Source organism: Stegostoma tigrinum, chromosome 44, assembly GCF_030684315.1.
Source record: "Stegostoma tigrinum isolate sSteTig4 chromosome 44, sSteTig4.hap1, whole genome shotgun sequence".
NCBI lineage: Eukaryota > Metazoa > Chordata > Chondrichthyes > Orectolobiformes > Stegostomatidae > Stegostoma > Stegostoma tigrinum.
The window spans coordinates 11,203,927-11,224,648 of record NC_081397.1 but is presented as its reverse complement, the minus strand read 5'-3'; the positions used below and the strand labels follow the sequence as shown (position 1 = coordinate 11,224,648).

Here is a 20,722-nt window from a genome sequence, read left to right as displayed (position 1 = left end):
TCGAGAGCTTCATTCTGTGAGAGAAAAGTGGTTCGTAAACAACACTATCCAAGAGTTCAGCGAGAAGATTTACACCATTGAGGCTGCTGGAATAGAGCATAATGGGGAATACAGATGCCAAACTTTGACACAAACAACAGCCGACAGTAACAGCATTCTCGTGAGAGTATCCGGTGAGTCACGCCAGTTTTGAATTAGTCAATCTCTTTGTCTCAAGTCGCATCCCTTCAGGCATTTGAGGGGAGTTGTATTAATTCCCAGGAATGAATGGGGGTGGGAAAAGCAAAAAAAGCAGTCTCTGATGAAGGGGCTAGGCCCGAAACATCAGCTTTTGTGCTCCTGAGATGCTGCTTGGCCTGCTGTGTTCATCCAGCTTCACACTTTATTATCTATGGTATTGGGATTCTGTTGGGATAGCACCACTGCTGTTGTGATGTGCAAAGTTTGACTGGAATTTGCTGTTATGATTGTCGGTCCACCCCGCCAGCTTTTCACCAAATTCCGCCCCCCCCACCCGAGCTTTGCTGTCAAGTACTGAGCCATATGCCCATGGACTGGGCAGCTTGGTCACTTGAGAATTGTTGGTAATGGGATCCGGAAGGGCAAAGATCTGACAAAGATTCCAGGCGGGACTCTTCTGAAGGTGGGGTTGATGGGTTTGATGGACACCACCTCCTAGATCCAATATCGAGCCCAGATCTGACTGAGACTGAACGACTGTTCCCTCGCAACTCTCACAGTGAAGAGGAGATTTGAACCCACCCTTGGGTCTGTCACTCTGGTTCGCTCAGTTGCTCGTTGGTGATATGACCAGAACACCAACAGAACCCCTTGTATCACGTACAGTTCTTCACACACAGGGGATTGAGTTGGACAATCTCATTGATTGACAGAGCTCCACTCCTTGATCCTATTTTCTATGTTTCAATTCTCCTCATCCAACTCTTCAGCTTTCTACTGAACTGGCTATTTCCTTCTGTTTTTGTCCTTTCAATGTTACGATTCATTCATGTGTTTGTATGTATGACCGTCTTGTGATTTTGAGGGCATGAGTGTTTTTTTTTAATATTTCACTCAGACTGAAGGGTCTGTTCCTGTGCTGTATGACTCTGTGACCATAAGTCTAATTCATTCTTGTAATCCTTTGTTAAACACCTCCCACTGCGCAGTTTCTCTTCCACAGTGAATGCAGGACATCATAAGATGATTGGTTCTCCTTTTCAAACATTAACGTGATGCATCAAAGACAGAATTGTGGACCTCAGCCATATCTTATTACGCATGTAGCCGGTGCTAACTGGTATCTCGGTAGAGCAGTGACTTGTGACACTGACGTTCTCAAATTCTGGACACATGGGATCAGAATGAGGTCATTCAGCTCATTGTGTCTGCCCCACCATACAATGAGATCGCAGCTGATCTGATCATTTACTTCCCCCCGTAACCCTCGATTCCCCTTGCAGGTTAAAAATCTCAGCCTTGAATATACACAATGACCAAGTCTCGACAGTCCTCTGCAGTGAAGAATTCCACAGATTCGCTCCCCTTGGAGAGAAGAAATTCCTCCTCATCTTCACTGGGCACCCTGTATTCTAATTTGATGCCGCTTTGATCCCAGACTCTCCCACAAAAGGAGAAAGAGCCTCTGTCCACATTTACCCTGTAATGTCCTTCTCAGGATTTTCAGTAAGTTTGCTTCCCCCCGCCTTCGAAACTTCAATGAGGATAGGCCCAACCTGCTCAACCTCCTCCTCACCAGATAGTCCCTCCATACCCACGACTGAGTGAACCTTCTCTAGATGGCCTTCAAAGCCAGTCGAACCTCCTTTAGACATGAGGCCCAAACTGTACAGTGTCTCCCAGCTGTGGTCTGACTTATGCCTTGTATGATTTTAGCAAAACTTCCCAACATTTATACTCCACTCACTTTGAAAATATGACAAGTCATGTTCCCTATGATGTCCTGAACTTCGATCCTCACTTTTTTTTCTGATATATGGATGAAGACTCCCCAAATCCCTCCATCCCATAGCTTTACACAGTCTTTCTCCATTTAAACAATGTCCAGCTCCTGTGCTCTTTCTGTCAACAGGATACACTACTCCTGGAAATTAGACAATTTTTTTTTCTATAGTTTGTACAGTGGACAGTAGTGAGGAAAGGACTCTGTGAAAGCAAAACTCACTGCCCGTTTTGAAAAGTAGTTTCCTTACCCTCATTGGAAGCATTGGTTACACAGCTGCTTGCTGAAGCAGAAGAGAAAGTCATGTTGGATGATGAGGTTGACTGAAAGGGATGTGTACAAGTAGAGATTTGGCCAGCAGCAAGAAGCTGATTGGTCTGGTTCGTGCTTACGTCCAGTTATTAATTCAAGTCATTTCTTTTTTGACAGCTCCTGAATTGTTTGTGAGGATTGAGACTGAGCCAGAACCTCTGTGGTATGAGCAGACATTGAGGTTGAGTTGTAACTGCACATACCCCACGCCAAATGAATTCATTTACACATTTTATCAGGAAGGTTCTGTTATTGCTGAGTTCCGGACAAGAAATAAAAGTGTTTCTTTTCGAAAGGAGCGGGTTACATTTGAGGATACAGGACAGTATCGATGCCAAATGCAGTTTGTTGATTATCCCGATGGTCCTGTGTATACATCAGCTTACAGACGTGTAGATGTGCGAGGTACGTGTCACTTTAGAACATAGGGGCCAGGAGCAGGAGGAACGCATTCAGTCCCTTGAAAGCCTGCTCCCCCATTTCCATACGACTATGGTTGATCACGTCTCAGCCTCAACTCCATTTTCCAGCCCCCATTCCCGTTAACCCATCACTGATTAAAAATCTGTCCCCTCCCTCAATTTATTCAGCATCTCAGTATCTCCCATGCACTCTGGGAGGGGTGGGTGAATTCCTACAGATTCATCCACCACCCCTTCCACCCACTTAGAGATGAGGAGGAATGGCTTCTCTCAATTTTCAATCTCCCCCATTCCCATTCTCCTGAAATCCATAGAACCTCAAAAAGTGTGGGAACAGGCCATTCAGCCCACTGAGTCCACAGTGACCCTTCAAAGCGTATCCCACTCAGACTCATCCCCATAACCCTTCATTTCCTATGGCTAACCGACCTTACGTATACCTCCCTGAACACTACAGGTAATTTAACATAGCCAATCCACCCAACTTGCAGATTTTTGGATATGGAAGGAAACTGGAGCACCTGGAGCAAATCTACACAGACAGCTGACTGAGGGGGGAATTGAACTCCATTCACTGGCACTGTGAGGCAGCAGTGCTAACTGCTGAGCCACCTTGATATCTTGTTCCAGATTGCCCCACATGAGGAAATATCCTCTCCATTTCCTTTGTCAATCCCCCCTTTACTATCTTCTCTCCCTCAATTAGGTCTACTCACATTCTTCTAAACAGCAGACAGGGCAAGACTGCTCAATCTCTCTTCATAATACAAACTCCTCAACTCTGGAATCAATTTCATCATTCTCCTCTGAACTGCCTCCAATGCAACTACACCCCTTCTCAAGTAAGAGGACCAAAAGTCTACGCAGTACTCTGGACGCCAAAACACTAATGCCTTGCAACAACACTCAAATTCTCCTCTGTGCTATTCCTTTAGCAATTGTCAGTTCTGTTCCATGTTGCCTGCTGTCTCTGTGTGCCAGCTTTCTCAGATTCATGCACAAGGACATCCAGACCCCTCTGTACCAGATCACTCTGAAGCTTCTCTCCCACTTGATTAATAATGTGCCTTTCTATTTCTTTGCTCACACTTTTCGATGTCAAATGTTGGCCCCTTCGCTGAACCTATGCATTTCTATTAATTATTTCTGCACAGAAGTCACAGAATCCCTACACTGTGGAAACAGGCCTTTTGGCCCAACAAGTCCACATTGAACCTCAGAGCATCCCACCCAGACCCATCCCCCTGTAAACCACTGAATCTACACATCCCTGAACACTACAGGCAATTTACCATTGCCAGTTCATCTAACCTGCACAACTTTGGACTGTGGGAGATAACCAGAGCAGCCGGAGGAAACCCACGCAGACACAGGGAGAACGTGTAAACTCCACACAGACAGTCACCCAGGGCTGCAATTGAACCTGGGTCACTGGCACTGTGAGGTAGCAATGCTAACCATTGAGCCACTGTGCCACATAGCTCATTGTAGCTTAGTTTCCCAACTATTCTAGTGTCATCTTCTATCCCTCCATGCAAACCATAAATATACATTGCGAATAGCTGGGGACAAGGACTTAACCCTGTGGGTTCCCACTCATTATAGCTTGCCAAGCAAAAAAACAGATCCATTTATCCTGATTCTCTGTTGTCTATTGACTCATCAGTCCTCTATCCAAACGAACGTAGTACTACATGGATGGGATTTTAGAAGTTGGAATTTGATTGATTTAATTCTCGTGAAATCAAGAGGGAATTGAATTTCAGAAACCAAAAAGATAACATTGATTGATTGGCGTTAATAAGGCAGTAATTGAGCAGTTTATGAGAACTGATAACATCATTGTGCTGGATCTGATATCTGTTGCTGGCTGTAATGTTTCCAGTTTTACCCTCCCACCCAGGTTAAACTGCCCCTATGTTGACTTGAAACGATTGCTGATGTTGAACCCTCAGCATCTCCCAGCCCCTGATACTCCCAGTACTGATATCAGGCTGACTGGTTTATAATTCACAGTTTTGCTTCCACCACCATTTTTAAATAGTAAGGTTACATCAGCTACCCTATAATGTGTCGGAACTGTTTCAGAGTCTGTAGGATCTTGGAACATGGTCGCTGATGCATCCATTAATTCTAAGGCAAGTTACTTAAACACACTGGGATGTAGGTTGTCAGTTCCTGGGGATTTACCAACCTTCAATCGCATCAATTTGTCCAGCAATATTTCTTTACTTCTTCCATCTCACCAGTCTCTTTGATTGCCATCATTTCCAGTAAATTTTTCATACTCTCCTGTGTGAAGACATAATTGAAGTATGAATTTATTTTGTCAGCCATTTCTTTGTTCCCCATTATAAAGTCCCTTGTTTCTGACTGTAAGAGACTTACATTAGTTTTCACCAAACTTCTTTTTACACACTTGCAGAAGTTTTCACAGTCAGTTCTTCTGTTCCCTGCAAACTTACACTCATACTCTAGTTTACCTTTCTCAATGCATCGCTTAGATCTCTCTTGCTGTCATCTAAACTGTTCCCAATTCTTGGGGCTATTATTTATTTTTCTTGCCAATTTTTATGCCTTTTTTGCAGTAAGTGCTATCTTCAACTTCCTTTGGAAGCCAGGGTTTGGCCAGTGTTCTCTTTGCACTCTTGAGTCAGGTTGTAAGAAATAATTTCTGTAGCTCATCTATTTGTCATTGAATGTTCGGCACTGCCTACCCACTCTCGTTCCTTTCAGTAGCATTTTCCAATCCATCGCAGTCAACTCGCACTTCAAACATTGCAGTTTTCCACATGAAGATTCAGGAATCTCGTCCCAGAAACACACTCACGTTCTGATTGCTCATCCCAAGCAGTCTCTCAGGACTGCACTTCCAATCATTCCAACAAAATCTAAATGCAGCAAACATTTGCTGATGCATAAAGCCATTTAGTCTCCATCCAGGCTTCCAAACTCTTTTTAGAAGGAATGGTGTCAGAAATACTTGCGTGTTAATGATTAACATCACGTGCAGAGATGAAAATAGACAGTTAATTGCTCCTGAAATATCTCCACAGAGGCCAGTATCCAGTCACCAAGTCACCCTTTAATTACACTTGTACAGTACATGACACTGACTGAGGCAACTCAGAGCTGGCTTCTAAAGTGAGCAGAAACTCTGACACAATCCTTTATGCCTTTCAGCCAGGACTCGGCTTAGACAAGGTAAACAGCCCCAATCAGGGAGCTTAGATTCTATGAGGTCCATGCAGCTGAACTTGTTACACTTAGTACAGCTGTGAAGCAGATATCCAAGCAACAAACATTGAAAATGGTGAAGCAAAATTATATGGTTTTTGTCACAAAAAAAATTAACCGTTCTGTCAATTTCAGAAAGTCCGGTGATACTGCAGGTGGATCCCAGACTGCAGAGAGATGGTGATCCCATCACACTGAATTGTCGGTGTACCCAGGACCATGTGTGTGGGACAGGACAAATTTACTTCTACAGAAATGAGACCCTCCTGAACTCTGATTCCATGCCTCGCAACGTCCATCGTATCCACCGAGCAACCCTAATAGATTCAGGGTGGTACCGCTGTGCGATTTTCCAGAACCTTTCAGAATTCCTGTCCATCTGGATGGAAGTCACTGTCCAGAGTGAGTCAACCAAGGGGCCAGGGTGTGGTGAGGGGGTGGTGGGTGTGTTGGGGATGTGGGAGGAGGCTGACACAGGATAGAAACCAAGTTTCACTGCGCTGATCTGGCCAAAAATTAAAACGGCGCCTTTTGGTTGGCATCTTGAAACTGATCAGGACATTTTGCAAGGGGGAGCAGTTCAATATTGGCAATGGAAAAGAGGAGATGGATTGGGACTCTGGTCGTCATGGAGAGTGCACCAGTCGATGACAATTAGTCAGAAATGCATCTGCCAGTTTAACAGACGTCAAATGTCATCTTGTATTGCTGTTGGAACAGCCCCAGTTTTTCAGTCTACATTTAGCTGCTGGGACTGAGGAGGGTTAAATCCATGAGGAGGGTTCTGTAATTGGTAGATCACCAACATTCATCTCTGCTCTGATCCCGAGACCAGTTTCTTCCTGGAGCTCATTTGGTTGTGAGTGGCCTCTTTCTGTGTAATTTGGCCTGACTCTGTGCAAGTGTTTTGCATGTGCACGATGCATGTAACCTGATTGTCCTCCAAGTGTGAAGATCATAAAATGTGGGAGTGGGAATAGGCCATTCAGCCCGTCGAGTCCACTCCACACTTCAATGGGAGCGTGTCTGATCTGATCATCCTCAACTCCACTTTCTTGCCTTCCCCCCACCTCATCCCCCATCACCCTCAATTCCCCTTCCTGATTAAATCCCCATCTCTGCTTGAATATACTAAATGGCCCAGCCTTGACAGCCCTCTGTGGTAAATTATTCTGCAGATTAGCTCCCCTCAGTGAAAATAATTTCCTCCTCATTCCCAACTTCAATAGGAAGTTCCCCTTATTCTGAGATGATGCCCCTCTGGTCATACACTCTCCCACACAAAAGGAAACAACTTCTGTCTGCATCTCCCCTGTCAGGTTCCTGTAATAATCTTCAATAAGGTCACCTCTAATTCTTCTAAACACCAATGAGGACAGGCCGTACCTACTCAACCTCTCCCTCAAAAGACAATCTCTCCGTATCTGGGATCAGCCGAGTGAACCTTCTCTGGGCTGCCTCCACTGCCCAGGCTATCTTTGTTCAGATATGGGAACCCAGAACTGTTCTCAGGAGTCCAAATTCGATAAATACGAGATAAAAGTGAAGTGTTGTATTTTGGTGATGCAAATCAGGGCAGAGCTTATATATTTAATGCAAGCATCTTGGGGAATATTGTTGAATAAAGGGACATAGAGGATGCAGGTTCATAGTTCCTTGAAAGGTGAGTTGCAGGTAGACAGGATTCTGACAAAGGTGTTCAGTACACTTGCCTTCATTGGTCAGTGCAATGTGTATCAGGGTTGGGATTTCACGTTGCAGCTGTACAAGACATTGATAAAGCCATTTTAGGAATATAGCACTGAATTCTGGTCTCCTTGCTAGGAACGATGTCCTTCAGCTGGAAAAGGTTTTGAAAAGATTTACAAGAATGTTGCTGGGGCTGTCGGGTTTGAGGGAGACGGAAAGGCTGAATAGGCTGGAGCTGTTATCCCTGGAGCGTCGAGGGCTGAGGTTTATGAAGGATAGAAGTTTAGAAAATCATGTGGGGCATGGATCAGGTGAATAGCCAAGGTCTTCGCCAGTGTAGGGGTGTCCATAACTAGATGGCATTGGTTTAAGGTGAGAGGGGACAAGTTTAAAGGGGACCTAAGGGACAATACTTTTCACACAGAGAGTGGTGCTTGCATGGAATGAGCTGCCAGAGGAAGTCATAGAGATGGGTACAATCACAACATTTAAAAGGCATCTGAATAGGTACATGAATGGGAAAGGCTCAGAAGGATATGATTCCAAATGCTGGCAAATAGGACAAGATTAATTTAGGATATCTGGTCAACATGCATGAGTTGGAATGAGGGGTCTGTTTCCATGCTGTACATCTGTGCAACTGTACCGTTTAGCTCCGTTTGCTATTCCTCAGATACTGAAGCAACCTGTGTGCAAATGTAGCAGGTTCGGCAAAATATCCAGGCTTATGCTGACAAGTGGCAAGTAAAATCTGCACCACACAAATAAGAAAGACTCTAATCATAATCTCTTGATGTTCAGTTGTATTACCATCACTGAATCCCCTCATTATTCGCATCCTGGGGATACCATTGAGAGAAAATCTAACTATCACCTCTGAATATTTAATGGTATTACTATCACTGAATTCCCCCACTACCAACATCCTGGGGACTGTCATTGACCAAAAACTGAACTGGATTCATCATTTCAATACTGTGGCTGCAAGAGCAGACCAGAGGCGAAGAATACTGCAGCGAGTAACTCACCTCCAGATTCCCTCCAAAGCCTGTCCACCCTCGACAAGGCACGAGTCGGGAGTGTGATGCAATATTCCCCACTTGGCTGGATGAGTACAACTCCAACAGCACTCGAGAGGCTCAACACGATCCAGGACAAAGCAGCTGCCACTTGATTGGCACCACATCCACTTCCTCCACCATCAATGGTCAGCCGCAGCAGAGTGTACCATCTATGAGACTACTGCAGAAATTCATCAAAGATCCGAAGACAGCACTTTCCAAACCCATGATCACATCATCTAGAAGGAAAGGGAGGCAGATATAGGGCAAGACCAACCCCTGCACGTTCCCCTCCAAGCCACTCACCATCCTGACTTAGAAATATATCGGCCATTCCTTCAGTGTCACTGTGTCAAAGTCCTGGAATTCCCTTCCTCATGGCGTTTGTGCCCAATATTGCACATGGACTGCAGTGGTTCAAGAAGACAGCTCACTATCACTTTCTCAAGGGGAAAACTAGGGACAAAGTTGATTAATATCGGGCCTCGCCAATCATATCCATGTCTCATAAGTAGAAAATAAAGTGAATTCAGTAAGGGACAAAGAGTTCAAGTGAGGTTGACTTGAAATCTGTTAAGTGTGTTAATTGTTGTTTCAAGTTTTCAGTCCCAGTAAGGTTGATCAACATTTGTTATCTTTATTATTGTAAGGTCAAAGAAAACAAAATTATTATAAGTAAATGCACATCAGATATTATCAACCTAAATGAAGTAAATTAAGGTAAGACAGCACAGATCAGTCATGTGTATTGCATGTTTTAATATGTGGGAAATCATGGATGTTACAGGTGACCAGCATATGATTCCTTCCATCATAGCATCACAGAAAATAGGAGCAGGAGTAGGGGACATTCGGCCCTTTGAAGCCTGCTTCACCATTCAATCCGATCATGGGTGATCATCAGTCTCAGTGCTCTGGTTCCCCTTTCCCCCCCATACCCTTTGATCCCTTTAGCCTTAAGAACGAGCCCTGATGAAAATAGGATTAGCAAAGCAAGGTGCTTGTTTTTGACAGGCAAGCCATTTGGGGTGAACGGGCCTGTTTCTGTCCTGAAAACTCAGTAACTATATCTGATTCTGCACCTTCACCACTGGGGATCTGTCCCTGAAAAGTCATGTCCGTGTGCAGTATGTGATGGGATCCTCTCTTTTGCTGCTGGGGATTTAATTGATGCCTGAATTTTCTCTCTCCTCCCCAGTCCCTGTGAGCTGCCCATCCATCAGCTCAGATCTGAAGGAGCCCGCTGTGTCCATCGGTGACCACTTTCCCATCCGGTGTACGTCTGAAAATGGGACACTGCCTATAAACCTCATGCTTTACCACGACCACCACCCCCACCCCCTGAGGAACACAACAGTCGTTGACTCCAGGACAGCCACCTTCCATGTCACCGTGCCACCTGATGGGGAGGGCGCTGCGTACTCCTGTGGTGCTGCCAATGCCGTTGCCCACGTTATCAACTGCAGTGAGCCGCTCGTCCTCACTGTGTCAGGTATGGATCAAAATGGAAGGAGCCATCAGTTGTAGATTGCCGTGTTATCTGAGGGGACATGGTATTCTGGTTCGGTGCATTAGCTACAGGAAATGTAGCATTTTCGGGATGGGGTAGGGGGATGGGGATGGGCTTTGGTGGGATGCATTGACACTGTAGGATTCTATAATTTTATGATATCCTGTGGACCAAAGGTGGGGCACTGACGCAGGAGTACAGTTGCACTCTCCTATTTTGTATTGTCTTTCAACATTCTTCCCACCAAAGTGCATCAGCTCACACAGCATGGAACTGGACCTGCCACCAATCTGCCCACGCCACCAATTTGTCAATGTCCTTTCGGAGTTTCACATGGTCTTCCTCAAGTTTACAGTTCTCCATGTTTAGTTTCATTTGCACACTTGGAACTAGCCCCCCAGAACAGCAAGATCCAGTTTGTTAACATATTGAGTGAAGTAAGAGCCCGAAAGCCATTCCCGGGGGAGTTCCACTAGAAGCTTTTCTCCATCCTGAAAAATATCCATCGACCGTCACTCTCGGTGTCCTGCCACTTGGTCACTTTCGAGTCCATATTTGTACTGTCTTTAGAATATAAATTGCTGCTATTAGCAGGGGGAAGCTTATACCGTAAATGCAGGCAGGATGTTCCTGATGACTCGGGGGAAGAGTCCGGAACCAGAGGCTCTCAGGCTAAAGGAGATGGGATAGGATTGAGATGAGGAGAAAGGTGAGAGTGGGGAAGTGTGGAATTCTCTACCACAGAAAGCCAAAGAACATTTGTCTTTGCAGATTTATAACAAATGAGGAGGAATTCACTCCCCCAGAGAGAGTGTGTGGTGGGTGCCGGACACTGAATAAATTTAAGGCAAAGGCAGATTTTTAATCAGTTAAAGGGAGTGAGGACGGGGAAGTGGAGTGAAAGCAGAGATGAGATCAGTCACAGTTGTATTGAATGAGAGGGGTTGAATGTCCTACTCCTGCTCCTAGCCCTTACGTATCTGGCCTCCATAGCATCCTCCACCAATTCAATGGGATCGCTTCCCTGCTTTCTCACCTGAAGTATTACATTCAGTGACTTTGTGACAATCAGAGTGATCTTTGGTTTTCCTAATTCTATGTTCCAGGTCCCTCTGGGAAATTTGCTCTGCAGGTCGGAGGTTCTGCTGTTGCTGCCGTTCTCCTCATTGTTTTCCTGCTTCTGTTTGCTGTCTGCAAACTCCATCATAAAGAGAGACATCAGGACACCTCTGGTTCCCAATCCAGGAGAGGTCAGTTTGTGACCGTGTGCCTGAGGGACAATGAATGTGTTTCCTTGCACAGGTTCTGATAAAAGTAGGGATCGGTGCTGGGTCTGCTGTTTGGCATTTATATAAATGATTTGGATGAGAATTTAGGAAGCACAGTTCATACATTTGCACCAAAATTGGTAGTATGGTCAAGACTGAAGAAGGTTATTTCAGATTATCAAGAAGATCTTGAGTAATTGGGTTAATGGACTAAAGAGTGGCAGATGGAGTTTAATTTGGATAAAAGTGATGTATGGCATTTTGGTAAAACAAACGAAGGCAGGGCTCATACAGTTAATGGTGGGGACCTGGGGAGTGTTGTTGAACAGAGAGACCGAGAGGTTCAGTTACACAGTTTTGTGAAAATTACATCACAGGTAGAAAGGGTGGTTAAGGAGGTGTTTGGTGTGCTTGCCTTCATTGTTCAAAGCATTGATTCTGATACCTTTCCACATCTCACTCCTTAGTTCCGATGGAGATTCACACCGGATCTGAAACGTTAACTGTTTCTCTCTCTCTCTCTCTCTCTCTCTGCAGATGCTGCCGAACCTGCTGTGTTTCTCCAGAACTTTCTGTCTTTGTTAGCTGTGACATTGACAGTATTTTTCTCTCTCTCTTTCTGTTTCCACAGATGCTGTTGAATTTCTCCAGCACTTTGTGTTTATAACATGTCATGTTAACGCTCTGTCTCTCTCTCTCTCTTGGAATCTTATAAAGTGTGTTCTTCTTTCAGACACCAGCAGCCCCAATCATGATGAAATTGTGTACTCTGTTGTCCAAGCAAAGAAGAAAGAAGGAGGTAACATGTTTCTAAATAACTTTGCATCACTGTGTCAGAAAGGAAACACAAGGCTCTGTGATAACATCTTATGGGAATAGGGTCCATGTGACTGTAGGAGCAGAACAAGGCCATTCAACCCATCTCCTGTGTTCCACCAGTCAACAAGATTGCAGCTGATCTAATCATCCTCAACTCCACTTCCTCCCCTATATCTCTCTCAATTAAAAATCGCAGCCTTGAATATACTTCATGACTCAGCCTTGACAGGTCTGTGTAGTAAAGAATTCCACAGATTTTCTTCCCTTGGAGTGAAGAAATTTCTCCTCATATCTGTCTTCAGTGGGCGGCCTCCCTTATTCAGAGACGATGCATCTGGTCCCAGACTCTCCGACACAAAGGGAAACAACCTCTCTCCGCATTTCTCCTGCCAAGTACTTCCAAGAATCTTCAATCTTCTAAACTCCAATGAGTACAGGCCCAACCTATTCAACCTCACCCTCAAACAGTCCCTCCATCCCTGGGATCAGATCTTCTCCAACTGCCTCCAATGCCCAGTTTATCTTTCCTCAGATACGGGGCCCCAAAACCATATCACAGCTATTGTCTGACTAGTGCCTTGTAGAGTTTTAGCAGAAATATCCCCACTTTTATACTCCACTACCTTTGAATTAAAGGCCAACTTTTCATTTGCCTTCCATTTGCACATCCATGGGAAGTACTGAGGCATTGACAATTTTCTGAGAAAGGCTGTGGAAGTCCGAAGCACACACGGACTTGGGAATTCTAGTTCAGGATTCTCTTCAGGTTATCAGGCAGATTCAATTGGCAGTTAGGAAGGTAAATGCAATGTTTGCATTCATTTCAAGAGGGTGAGAATACAATAGCAAAGATGTACTGCTCGTGTCTTATAAAGGCTCTGGTCAGACTACCTTTGGAATATTGTGAGCAGTTTTGGGCTCTGTATCCAAGGAAGAATGAGCTGGCCTCAAAGGATGTCCAGAGTAGGCTTACAAGAATGATCCCAGGGATAAAGGGCATGTTATATGAGAAGCGGTTGAGGACGATGGGTCTGTAATTGATGAAGTGTAGAAGGATGAGGGATGATCTGTTGAAAACTTTAAGAATGCTGGGATGCCTGAGTAGAGTGGACATGGAGAAGATGTTTCCCAGAGTAGGAGAGTAGGACCTATGGGCACAGCCTCGGTGTGAAGAGACGACCCTTTAGAACTGAGATGAGGAAGAATTTCTTCAGCCAGAGGGTGTTGAATCTGTGAAACGCACTGCCACAGAGGGCTGTGGAGACCAAGTCATCAAGTGTTTTTAATACAGAGATCGATATGTTCTGATTAATAACGGGATCAAGGGTTATGGGGAGATGGCAGCAGGATGTGGTCGAGAAAGATATCAACCATGACTGAATGACAAAGCAGACTCCTATGGGCCAAATTCTGCTCCGATACCTTATGGTCTGTGATCATACCCCGTGAATTTAAATGCTAGCTTTTGGCGATTCACACATGAGGACTGTCAAATCCCTCAATCCCACAGCTTTTGCAGTCTTTCTCCATTTAAATAATCTTTAACTCCTCTGTTTTTCTTCTATCACATTGTATTTCCCCACGTAATATTCATCAACTAAGTTTTTGCACCTTCACTTAACCGCATCTATGTCCCTCTTGGCACACTCACCACTTGCTTCCCATCGGTTTTTGCATCACCTGTAAACTTGGTATCGCCTTACGAACAGTGAGTGTGAATCCATGATCATGTGCCTCTGAACAAAAACCATCTGGGTTCACTAGCATCCTTCAGGGAGGGAAATCTGCTGTTCTTACCTAATCTAGCCCGACACATGACTCCAGACCCACAACGATGTGGTTGACATCTGACTGCCCACTGGGACAATTAGGGATGGAGGCAATAAATGTTGGGTCCAGTCCATGATGCCCACATCCCACAAAAGTAAACTAGTATTGGCTCAGTGCACATCCAAGCAGAATCAGGTCATTCAGCCCATTGATTCTGCTCTGCCATTCAATATGATATGGGATTCCTTAGCCAACCTTGTCCAAATTAGTCTTGTTTTCCTTCATCTCTCTCTCACTCATCCAATGAGCTTGAACTCCAACATTCCCTTAATCTGTGCTCTATTCCTTCAGTGTGATAACGTAGTCTGACACTTCTCCACCAAGCACAGGGGCTTTCTCAACCACTCCCCCTTACTCCCACAGGGATATCTCGACTCAAATGTCTCATCCATCAGATGGTGTGCGTATGTCAGAACTGACTGAAACCAACTTCTGTCTGCACTGCTTCATGGAAGTGTATTCCCCTTGGGCTTTTCCTCCTGTATCCTTGTGCACCCATTTCTATCCAACTCTGCATCCACTATCCCTTCTCCATTGAACCTGCCTCCACAACATTCCCAGGCAGTACACACTACACCCTAACTACTAGCTGGGTGAAAAGGTTTATTCATCACATCTGTCCCCCACCGCACTCTGTTTCCACATCACTGTAAATCTATACACCTTCTCCCTCTTTTCCACATGGGAACAGCTTTTCCCTCTCAACTCTGTCCAGCCCCTGCTCACGATTTTGAAAACCTCCCTCTCTCTCTGCCTTCTCTTCTCCCAGGCAGAACAGTCCCCGATTGCTGGACTTTCTCATCCCTGGAACCTGGTTCTTCTGAATCAATCACACAAGCCAGCCTTTTATCCACTGACTCCATCTATACTTCCCACTGCCTCAGGAAAGCAGCCAACATAATCGAAGACCCCCGACTGTACCAGTTATATTCTTTTGCAGCCTCTTCCGTTGGGCAGAAGATCCCGAAGTTTGAAAATGCCTACCAACAGATTCCAGAACAGCTTCTTCCCCATTGTTATCAGGCTTTTGAACGGACCTCTCAAACGTTAAAGTTGTCTGTCTCTCTCCTGTTTCTGTTCTGTGACTGTAACACTGGATTCTGCGATTGTAGGAACTGCAGATGGTGGAGAATCTCAGAAAACAATGTGTCGAGCTGGATGAACACAACAGGCCAAGTAGCATCAGAAGAGCAGAAAGGCTGATATTTCAGGGTCTAGGCCCGAAACGCAGCCTTCCTGCTCCTCTGGTGCTGCTTGGCCTGCTGTGTTCAGCCAGCTTTACACCTTCTTATCTCTACACTAGATTCTGCACTTGGTTCTGCTGCCCTGATGCAGTTTGTACTGTACTACCTGCCTACAGAGCACATAAAACAAGACTTTTCACTGCATCTCTGTTCATGTGACAACAGTAAATCAAATCAAAAAGTGCTTCGGTGCACATTCTCTCTCTCTCTCTCTCGGATGCGTTCGTATCTTTCCTGTAATGTGGCACCCAGACTGCAGGCAACGCTCCAGCTGATGCCTCGTAAGTGTTTTGTAAAACTTCAGCCTTCTCTTCCTGCTGCTGGGCTCCACGCCCCTATTAATAAAGCCAAGGGCACTGTGTGCTTTCGTAACTGAGCTGTCCCCTTGTCCTGTCACCCCCAGCCTTGTCTGCTCCTGCACCCGCTTTTCTTAAGCGACACACACCACAGTTAATGCCGAGAGAGACGGTAAATGAAATGTTGAGCCATATTGTGCACTTAAACCTTTTTTTGGTTATTCCTTCCAGGCTCCGTCAGGACAAGAAGAGAACCAGTAAGTTTTTATTGTTTCAGAGACCTTTACAGGACAAGGAGGGGTGCCAGTCAGCAAAGATCTGTAAGGAACATTGCCCTCATCTTTGACCTTAGAAGGCTATGGCAATGCAGTTGTACATCTAAATACTTCTTCAATGTGATGAGGGTTTCTGCCTGTCCCACTTTTACAGGCAGCGAGTTCCAGATTCCCCACCATCCTCTGGATGAACGATATTCTACTCAAGGTTCTTTTTAGCTTTATATCCATGATGCCTGCTTACCCATCCCTCTACGTGTTGGAAATATGCCTTGCAACTATGTCTCTCACAGTCTAATATAGCTCTACCAGGTCCCCCCTCAACCTTCTCTGCTCCCATCTGACCTTATCCATCCTTTTGTTCTGCCTGAAATGTCCCATCCCAGGCAACATCCTGGTCAGTCTCCTCTGCACCCTGCCCAATGCAAACACATCCTTCCTACGGTGCTCCAGCTGTGGCCTCACCAAAGTCCTGTCCAGCTCCAACATCACCTACCCACTGTTATAATCTATGCCTGTACTAATAAAGGCAAATATCCTGAATGCCTTCTTAACTACTTAACTATCTTCTGGGAAATGTGGACTAGCACCCCGAGAATTTCACTACTGTAGGATCTTATGACATTTTGTCTACATCTTTGACTTGTTATCCCTGCCAAAGTGCATTAAAACTATCAGAGGTAGGCCATTTAGCACTTAATGTCTGCATCCCCTGTTCACTAAGATCACAGCTGATCTTATAATCCTCAACTTCACTTTCTGCCCCATAACCCTCGATTGCCCTTCCTAATTGAAAATCTCAGCCTTGAATATACTTCACAGCCCAGCCTTGACAACCGTCTGCAGTCAAGACTTCTACAGATTCACTCCTCTCAGAAAGAAGAAATTCCTCCTCACCTCCATCTTGATTGGCCACCCCATGCCACCCCCCCCCCCGCCTTTATTCTGAGAAGATGCCCCTCTGGTCCCAGAATCTTCCACAGAAGGGGAAACAACCTTTCTCTACATCTCCCCATATCATCCAGAATTCTTCAATTATTTCTTCTGGTACTTCTAAACTCCAATGAAGGCAGGCTTGAACTACTCAAACTCTCCTTCATCGAACAGGCTCTCCATACCTAGGATCAGCTGAGTGAACCTTCTCTGAGCTGCCCCCATGCCCAGTCTATCTCTCCTCAGATATGGGGCCCCAAAACTGTGTTCCAACTGTGGTCTCACTCATGCTTTGTGAGGTTTACACAAAGCCTTCCATCTTTTATATCACATTCCCTTCAAAATAAAGACTATTATGACCCGCTGAACTTGGACTCTTGCTTTTTGTGATTCATGGACAAGGAATCCCAATCCCTCAGGCCCGTAGCTTTCCATAGTCTTTCTCTATTTAAATAATAAGTAATTATATTAATTTCACCAATGTCTCGTGTATTGGGTAATCATTACAATGGGCCTGATCAAGTGAACCATGTCGTAAACACCCAACTAGCTCTCTGATCTTGGGGATGGTGGTCATCACTGAATGGTATCATCACGATTAATCTGGAGACCCAGGTTCAAATCCTGCCATGGCAAAGGGTGGAATTTGAATTAATCAAAGTCATGAATTCGGTGTCTAATGATGGCCATCACCAGAGGAGAACCACATCTGGATCACTAATGTCCTTTTGGGAAAGAAATCTGTCATTTTTACCTGGTCTTGCCTACATGTGACTCCATACCCCACAGCAAAGTGTTAGACTCCTAACTGTACTCTGGGCAATTAGGAATTGGCAAAAAATGTTGTCCTCATGAGTGGCACCCACATCGATGAATAGATATTTTTAAAAAATGAATGTCCTTGACAGAAGGCAATCTGTACCCAGTCTGGTTTTCCATGTGAACCCAGGCTCATAGTAGAGTAGTTCGCTCTCAAAATGAGAATGTAATCCTAAATGGTTCATTCTTGCTCATTCTTTTTTTTAAACTTAATGACTTCCTTCCTCACTTTCCCAGACTGATTCCTGAAATAAGAAGACTGACGAATGAGGACAGACTAAATCAATTAGGATTATATTCACTGGAGTTGAGAAGAATGGGGTGGAGGGATCTCATAGCAACCTGTACAATTCTGAGACAGTAAAGCCAGGAGGATGTTCCCAATGATGGAGTAGGGGTGGAGGTGGAGGTGGGGTTGGAGTTGGGGGTGGGGTTGTCTTGAACCAAGGGGTGATGGTCTGAAGGAGATGGTTGAGGCTGAGATGGGGAGAAAAGTCTTCACCCAGAGAGTGAGGAATCTCTGGATTTCTCTACCACAGAAGTGGCCATGGCCAGAACACTGAATATTGTTCAGGAGGAGTTGGATAGAGCTCTTAGCTGGCTTAAGGAAGAAAGTGGAGAAAAGGGGACTGAATTGAATGATCCCACTGAATGGACAGAGCAGGCTGGAAGGGGTGAATGGCCTACTCCTGCTCCTATATGCTCTGTCCTTCAACCCCTTTGTTCAAGGGAAGTTAGAAAAATGGTCAGAAAGTGCAATAAACCTTGGATTAAGACAATGTCTGTTCCCTTGCAGCAGGAGTCTGACAGTCGTGTGACTTATGCGTCATTAATGTACCTTGAAACACCAAAGGTCCGAGAGGCAAGTGCCAGAGGGGAGGAAGAAAATGGCTCGTCCATCTACCAGAACTTTCAGAGGAGGTAGTCACAGAGATCTGCTGCCCCTGCTGATGAGGAAGAGAAGTTCCTTCTGGTGGCAGGCAGGGGTCTGTTCATTTGTCATCTTCAACTGAAGAATGGACCAAATCAACATGGGAACTTCACATCAGAGAAATGTCACCTGGTTGTTCTGTCATTCTAGAATGCAGTTAGTTCCCCAAATGCTGTGCACATATCCCTAACCCTCAGTAGCCGTAGATGAACAGGATGTCTTCTGCCCAAAGCTATGGTTTAACATCTTCACCCAATTCTAAATCCTCATGTTTGGGAGCCACGTAACAATGGACTGCTGCCTCATATAGAGTCATGCAGCACAGAAACTGACCCTTTGATCCAACTTGTCCATGCCAACCAAACTTCCCAAACTGAGCTCACCCCTCCTGCCTGTGCTTGGCTCATATCCCTCCAAACATTTCTTATTCATTCATTTATCCAAGTGTCCTTTAAACATTGTAAGTGTACCCGCATCCATCACTTCCTCTGGAAGTTCATTCCATACTTAAACAAGTCTGGAAAAAAGTAGCCCTCATGTCTTTTTTAATATCTGTCTCTTCTCACCTCAAAAGAATGCTCTCTTGTCTTAAAATTCCCCACCCTATAAGATTTTATAAACCTCTATAACCTCTCAATCTTCAAATTGTGCAAATAGTTGCTGCCTCTCTTTATAACTCAATTCCTCCATTCCCTGTAATACACTTGTCAATCTTTTCTGCACCCTTCTCAGTTTAATAATATCCTTCCTATAACAGGGCAACCAGAACCGCACACAATACTCCAGAACGGGACCTGATCACACATCCCCTAGAAGTTTGTGTAAAGGGAGGGAAGTGATGGTTGAGCCCCTTGCTGAGATACTTGTGTCATTGATAGCCACAGGTGAGGTGCCAGAAGACTGGATTTTGGATAAAGTGGTGCCACCATTCAAGAAAAGTGGTTAAAAAAAAGCATGGGAACTATTGACCAGTGAGCCTGACATCAGTGTTGGACAAGTTGTTGTAGGGAATCCTAAGGGACAGGATTTACATGTATTTGGAAAGACAAGGACTGATTAGGGATAGTCAATGTGGCTTTGTCCTTGGGAAATCATGTGGTACTAACTTAATTGAGTCTTTTGAAGATGTAACGAAGAGGATTGATGAAGACAGAGCAGTGGATGTGATCTATATGGATTTCTGTAAGGCATTTGACAAGGTTCCTCACAGTCGACTTGTCAGCAAGGTTACATCACATGGAATACGGGGAAAACTAGCCATATGGATGCAGAACTGGCTCGAAGGTAGGAGATAGAGGGTGGCAGTGGAGGGTTGCTTTTCAGACTGCAGGCCTGTGACCAGTGATGTGTCACAAGAATTGGTGCTGGTTCCATTTTTGCCATTTGTATAAAATGTTTGGATGCGAACATTTGTTTAGTAACTTTGCAGATGACACTAACGTTGGTGATGTGGTAGACGGCCAAGAAGATTACTGCTGAGTGCAGTGGGACCTTGGTCGGATGGGCTGAGGAGTGGTAGATGGAGCTTAATTTAGATAAGTGGGAGGTGCTGCTTTTTGGAAAGACTCATTAGGGCAGAACTTATTCACTTAATGGTAAGGTCCTGGGGAGTGCTGTTGAACAGAGAGACCTTGGAGTGCAGGTTCATAGTTTGTTGAAAGTGGAGTTGCAGGTAGACTGGATAGTGAAGAAGGCATTTGGAATGCTTGCCTTTATTAGTCAATACATTGAGGACAGGAGTTGGGAGGTCACGTTGCAGTGAAAAAGGACATTGGTGAGGCCACTTTTGCAATACTGTGTTCAATTCTGGTCTCCCTGCTATAGGAAGCATGTGGTGAAACTTGAAAGGGTTGAGAAAAGATTCATGAGGATGTTGCCAGGTTTGGAGGGTTTGTTTGAGCTATAGGGAGAGGCTGGACAGTCTGGGACTAATTTCCCTGAAGCTTCGGAGGCTGAGGGGTGACATTATTGAGCTTTATAAAATTAAGTGGGGCATAGACAGGGTGTATAGCCAAGGTATTTTCCCCAGAGTAGCAGAACCGAAACTAGAGGGCATAGGTTAAGGTGACAGGGGAATGATTTAAAATGAATCTAAGGGACAACTTTTTCACGC

General features: G+C 44.9%; 1 protein-coding gene across 1 annotated transcript; it reads left to right on the top strand.

Moving 5' to 3' along the window:
• The first annotated feature begins 37 nt into the window (after positions 1-37).
• Positions 38-19,877, top strand: LOC132206963 (Fc receptor-like protein 3). The gene is made up of 8 exons (XM_059642085.1): positions 38-173; positions 2,393-2,680; positions 6,070-6,336; positions 9,883-10,176; positions 11,301-11,444; positions 12,196-12,261; positions 15,883-15,908; positions 18,475-19,877. The coding sequence occupies exons 2-8, from the start codon at positions 2,614-2,616 to the stop codon at positions 18,601-18,603; spliced, it is 993 nt and encodes a 330-aa protein (XP_059498068.1). The 5' UTR covers positions 38-173; positions 2,393-2,613; the 3' UTR covers positions 18,604-19,877.
• The last annotated feature ends 845 nt before the right edge of the window (positions 19,878-20,722 follow it).

Excerpts from the sequence above, each read along its gene's own strand:
- LOC132206963 (XM_059642085.1), top strand. The coding sequence starts at position 2,614 with ATGCAGTTTGTTGATTATCCCGATGGTCCTGTGTATACATCAGCTTAC. Across the intron at positions 6,337-9,882 it reads GATGGAAGTCACTGTCCAGA|TCCCTGTGAGCTGCCCATCC; the intron begins GTGAGTCAACCA and ends TCTCCTCCCCAG. Across the intron at positions 11,445-12,195 it reads TGGTTCCCAATCCAGGAGAG|ACACCAGCAGCCCCAATCAT; the intron begins GTCAGTTTGTGA and ends TTCTTCTTTCAG.